Source organism: Quercus suber, unplaced genomic scaffold (assembly GCF_002906115.3).
Source record: "Quercus suber isolate HL8 unplaced genomic scaffold, Cork oak 2.0 scaffold_386, whole genome shotgun sequence".
In the NCBI taxonomy this organism is placed as follows: Eukaryota; Viridiplantae; Streptophyta; class Magnoliopsida; order Fagales; family Fagaceae; genus Quercus; species Quercus suber.
Genome location: NW_027069838.1, coordinates 555,869 through 562,039, shown reverse-complemented (window position 1 = coordinate 562,039; position 6,171 = coordinate 555,869). Strand labels below are relative to the sequence as shown.

Sequence of the window (6,171 nt, the reverse complement as noted above, 5' to 3'; positions counted from 1 at the left end):
TACCGGCCTTTCTGCAAATACTATCCACAGGCCGGACAGCTCTATTGAAGTGAATGGCATTGCGCCTATTCCACACGAGCCACCCAGCAATAGCAAAGATCTTAGCTTTGTAATCATCTTGACTCTGCAAAAACTTGGCCAACAACTCTCTGTAATTCATAGGCTGAACAGGGACATATTGGTGGAACCATTCCAAAGACAACCAAACCGTAGCTATTTCCTTGCATGTCCAAAGAGCATGAACGGTATCCTCAAGACACTCTCCACACAAATCACACGTATCAGAGTCCGTGACGTGTTGATGATGCAGATTCATCTTTGTTGGTAAAGCCTCGTTACATGCCCTCCAAACAAAGTTTTTGATTTTGATTGGCACCCGGAGTTGCCAAAGACTTTTCCAGAATTTCTTTTGGTGTTCTGCACCTGAGCTACCTGCATTAGACATGGAATCACAGGAAACAATTAATTTGTAGGCGCTGCTAGTTGTGAACAAACCCGATGGGTGTGCTTCCAAGCAACACGATCAGGGGGTCGCCGAAAGCTCAACGGTATGGCTAGAATTGATTCAGCCTCATGTGGGAGGAATAAATTTTGCACCACCTCCTCATTCCACCTCACTTGGTCCTGATCAATGAGAGAACTAACCTTAGTCTCCGCTGCCATTTGGGTAGCGGGGAAGTAATTAATCCAGTTAATTTGTCCGGCAACCATCTATCCTCCTTGATCCCCCATCCCCACCCTTCATACCATCCCCCTTCGAATGACATCCCTAGCATTCAAAATGCTCTTCCATGCATAGGATCCCACAGTTGCTTCCCTTGCTTCAAGAATAGAGCAATACGGAAAAAATCTTGCCTTGAACACACGATGGCAAAGTGAGTCTGGATTATTAATCATCCGCCACACCTGTTTGGCCAGTAAAGCATCATTAAATTTCTCAATTTCCTTGAACCCCATACCACTTACCTCCTTAGCCTCACAAAGTCTCTCCCATTTAACCCAATGAATCTTCCTGTTCCCTCCACTATATCCCCACCAAAATTTACGAATCATAATTTCCAACTCCTTAATCAATCCTTTAGGGAGCTTAAAGCAGCTCATTGTGTATGTAGGAATCGCTTGAATGATTGATTTGATGAGCACTTCCCTACCAGCCTGAGACAAAAGTTTTTCCTTCCACCCTTGGAGTTTCTTCCACACCCTTTCCTTGATGTAACTAAAGCTTTGTTTCTTTGCCTTTCCATAAGAGCCGACAAACCCAAATATTTTTCATACTGTCGAATGGCAGGAACACCCAAAATAGCCTTTATTCGATCCTTCATATCTGGAGTGGTATTGGAACTAAAGAAAATACTAGTTTTGTCTCGATTAATCTTCTACCTTGACCCTCTCTCATAAATAGCCAAAACATCCAGTATCTTCTGGCATTCCTCCTCTTTTGCACGACAGAACAAAATACTATCATCAGCAAAAAATAAATGAGAGACCCTAGGTCCATTCTGACAGATGGCTACACCCTGAATATGCCCTTCCATCTCTGTTGAATGTAATAAGCTCTGAAGGCCCATTGCACACATGAGAAAAAGATAGGGCGATAAGGGGTCACCCTGGCAAAGTCCACGTTCCAGTTTAATAAAACCCACAGGCTGACCATTAAGGAGCACAGAGTAAGAAACAGATGATATGCATGACATGATAAGATTCACCATTCTATCTCCAAGGCCCAAATGCCGCATGGTTCTCTCTAAAAATTCCCATTCCACCCTATCATATGCTTTACTCATGTCAAGCTTAACCGCCATCTGACCCATCTTTCCTTGGGTTTTTCTTTTAAGATAATGAAGGGTTTCAAAGGCCACAAGCACATTATCAGTTATAAGTTGTCCAGACAAAAAAGCACTCTGGGATTCAGGGATAGTTGTAGCTAAATTTTTTTTCAAACGGTTAACCACAACTTTTGAGATCAATTTATAGACCACGTTGCACAGACTAATAGGCCTAAAATCAGAAACTCTCTCAGGATGCTTTATCTTAGGAATTAAAGCAATGAAAGTAGAGTTAAGGGATTCTGGAATCACACTTGTGTTGAGGGCTTTAAGCACCACTGCAGTGACATCCTTCCCAACGATATGCCAGAAAGACTTATAAAATACAGGTGACATCCCATCAGGTCTAGGAGCTGTTAGAGGATATGGTGGTTGTTTTATGTACCAAAAAATCATGGTCACATTTTAGTCACTAACTCATTCATCACATGTCATGAAGATGATTTTAAGATTTCAATGATTACAACAATAAGTTCAATATCTTAATCAGACTATCGAATCAAAAGATATCGCAAAATCAAGTTTCAATGGTCTATATGCCTTCAATTGGGTGAAACATATCACATATGATTAATTGAAATTAATTTTTATTGATTATTAATTAAAGTTAGTTAAATGAATTTTTGTGATTAGTTAAGTATATTTCTTAAATGTGGTTTGTTGCATAAGATTAAAATAAGTAATCTGATAAGTATTAATTTTGGACAAATAATTTGATTTTTTAAAGTAATTATCATGAAGATGCTTATTTTAAAAGCCTAATTATCACTTCGAAATAAATATTATCATGAAAATAGGTTCAAAATAGATCCAAATATATTTTCAAACTCAGGAAAATGTTGAAAAGTGTCAAAAACAGTCAAAAAATAAATGAATAAAATTGGAAAATTGCTGATGCGCCAATTCGGCACTTCAAGAGTGTTAATCAGGACTATTTTTTGTTTTGAAAGTGCTGATTGGCACAATTCCAGAATATTCCATTTTGACCCATTTTTTCAGATTTTAAACTCATCCAAACTTATTTTTTAAAGATAAAATTTACCCAATTCATGTTTACTGATTTTCTAGGCAGAAATGGTCTGTTTTTTAAGTCCCAAACTCTATAAATAGAGGAGAACTCTCATTATTTCAGCACTCTTTTTCCCTTTAATGTTGGAGAAGTTATTAAGGCCTTGTTTGGATTTTTTTTTTCATTACTCATCATTCATCACTCATCACTTAAAATACCCTACCCGTTTGGCATCATCATTCACTTGTTATCACTCAATATTTTTCACACTGTTTGTGGGCCCCATACCTGTCACTTGGTGCAATTTTGTTTTTCTTTTTTTCTTTTTTTTTTCCCCAGTACCCAAACTCATTGAACCTAGTGAAAGAAGAAGAAGAAAAAAGAAAAAAGAAAAAAAAAAAAGAAACCCAGAAACCCGAACCCAGTGAAAGAAAAAAAAAAAAAACCTGAACCCAATGAAAGAAGAAGAAAAAAAAAAAGAAGAAAGAAAGAATTGAGACCGAAAATATTCTATGATGAAGAACCAAAAAAAGAAAAAAGAAAAAAAGAAAGAATGAATTGACTGAACCTAGGAGAAGAAAGAAAAGTGGAGAAGAAAAGAAAAGAAAAAAGGTCAAATGGTGCGGCTAACCTGACTAGTGGGTTCCTCCATGTGTGTTTAATTACAAAAATGTCATTGAAAACAGAGTTATGGAAACTGAAAACAGCTAAAATATGTTTTCAATTTCCATACCTCATCACTCAAAAATCAAAAAATTGAATGATGGAAACAAAAACTGGAAATAGAGTTATTGAAATCCAAACAAGCTTTTGAGTCATGGGTCCCACCATTTTTGAGTTATGAGTTATGGAAACAGAGTTATGAGTTATGGAAATTAGAAATCCAAACACCCCCTAAAGCTCTCTAAGAGCATTTACAATAGTGGTGCTAAATAGATATATTACTATTTTAGCTCCACCAAAATACAAAAAGTGTTTTACAATAGTGAAGCTATATCTAAATATTTTACCTTCAGTATGTAGCTACTTTCGGCTGCATACTGTAGCTTGAAGCTAAACAAAAATTTGTTTTTTTATTCCCTCTAACATTAAAATAATATTTCTTCTCTTTCTTTATTTAATTCTTTTTCTATTTCTTTTCTTTCTTCCATTTATCACACAAAGACAAAGGCACAACTCCTTCTCAAGCTCTCAGCTCTCACAGCGCTCAAACTCTCATCCTTCACAAATGCTTTAGCTTCACCGATTCCTATCATCCTCATCCACAAACTCTCACCGATTCATCAACCTCCTCACCGCCGCCACTAAAGCTCGCGCACCATTGCCGAAGCTCACGCATCATCGCCGACCCACACACCATTGCTAACTCGATTCATCCTCCTCCTCACCCACTTCGAAGCCCAGCTCATCTCTGCTAAGCCACCACTGCCTTCCTCAGCCTATTGCTTTGGTTTTTCGTCGATCTCAAGTATCACTCTATTCTTTCTCTCTTCTTTTATTTTTTATTTTTTATTTTTTATAATGATTTTTACAATATGATTTGTGGTTAAGATGGCGGCAGTGGTGGTGGCGGCGACGGTGGAAGAGTCGGCGGCGACACCGGTGGCGGTGATAGTGGTAGCGGTTGCGGTGGTTGTGATTGTTGTTTATTGTAGTGGATATATTATTTTATTGTGATGTTTAAATTATTTTATCATGTTGAAAGTTAAAATAGATCCACTGTTGTTAGATCTTTTGTAAAGTAAGTAGGTAAAATAGATAAAATAACTTTTTGTAGTGCCAAATAGCTAAAAAAATAGCACCGCTGTGGATGCTCTAAGAACTCTGATTTTCACTAGACCAGAATCTTTTGAAAAACTTCCCTTTCAATAGTTTCTCCTTTGTTACTGTATTTTTCTTAGAGGTTGGAGAGATCTGTTCTCTCATATTTCTAAGAAAATCTCACTTTGCTTTGATTAATACATTCAGGTATAGAGTGTGCTTTATCCTTTATACATGCTTGTTCTTAATTTTGGATTCTTTGCAAGTAAAGAATGTAGATATTAATGCTATGCATGCTTGTTCTTAAATTTTAATTCTTTGCATGTTAATATGAAGATCTTAATTCTTTACATGCTTCTCTTTTCTAGATCTTGATTCACATGTTTAGAATATAGATCCTGTTAGTTCACATGCTGATAAGTGTAGATCTAACACATGCTGATAATTGTAGATCTAAGATTCTTCACATGTTTTAGCTTTCAGATCTTGATTGTTTTTAGGTTTTGAATTTTAAATCTAGGATTATTTTCTATGTAGAGTCATAGACCCTGCCATTATTTCATGCATAATTTTTTTTTTTTCCATGTGATATATCCAAGTTTAGTACTTATTGTGTTTAAAAATACTTTTTGCAAAGATGTCATGGGCATTATGGAATGCTACAAATAAATTCTATTTCGAGAAGCTCCAACAACATCCTAAAGCTATATTGGAAGGGGCAATTGGCTACTTGGAAGAGTATCAGAGATTATGTGCAGCAATAGGGAGCCATTAATACTGTTTTTTGAACCTTGTTATAATTTGTTGTGTTGTTCTGGTATTTGATGTATTTCTCCAACAGTTTTGAAATTCTGCACCTGTGCTGTGATATTGGAAGAGTCAATTGGCTACTTAGAAGAGTTTCGAAGGTTATGTGCAACAATGGGGTTTTTTTAACCTTGTTATAATTTGTTGAAGACTTTTCTGGTATTTGATGTATTTATCTAGCAGTTCTGAAATTCTGCACATGTGTTGTGATATTGGAAGGGGAAATTGGCTACTTGGAAGAGTATCATAGATTATGTGCACTAATGGAGTTTTTTTTTTTGTATGCTGTTTTGGTTTTCAGCAGTTCTGAAATTCTCACCTGTGCTGTGATATTGGAAGGGGCAATTGGCTACTTGGAAGAGTGTTAGGACATATGTGGTTCACATGTTAAGAACATATGTCATGATTTTATGTAATTGGCTAATCTTTTGACAAAACGCACTTTACTTGTATTTGGATAGATCTAGGCTGTGTTGAAATATTTCAAGAAACCATGTTTCAAGATCAAGCGTTGAAACCTTCAAGTCTGTCCAAGAAAACAAGCTGAAAGTGCAAAGTTACTAAAGCTCGATAGCTATCTCAACAGATGCTCGACAGCTTCTATTTGTCGAGGTTTACAAAATCAGAATTTCTGATATGATTTCTTGGGATTCGTGTTTATATGTTTGGGTCTTTTTTTCTCCTAACTCTAGACATATAAAAGGACTGTTTTAAGGGCCGTCAAAGATGATACAAGTTGCACAAGCATTGAGAAAAGTTTGTTCAAGA

The 6,171-nt window shown here is 36.4% G+C and overlaps 1 protein-coding gene across 1 annotated transcript; it reads right to left on the bottom strand.

Moving 5' to 3' along the window:
* Positions 1–312: 312 nt before the first annotated feature.
* Positions 313–1,101, bottom strand: LOC112011799 (uncharacterized mitochondrial protein AtMg00310-like). Its single transcript, XM_024044136.2, has 2 exons — positions 748–1,101; positions 313–432 (listed from the first exon to the last, which is right to left on the bottom strand). The coding sequence occupies exons 1-2, from the start codon at positions 1,099–1,101 to the stop codon at positions 313–315; spliced, it is 474 nt and encodes a 157-aa protein (XP_023899904.2).
* Between the last annotated feature and the right edge of the window lie 5,070 nt (positions 1,102–6,171).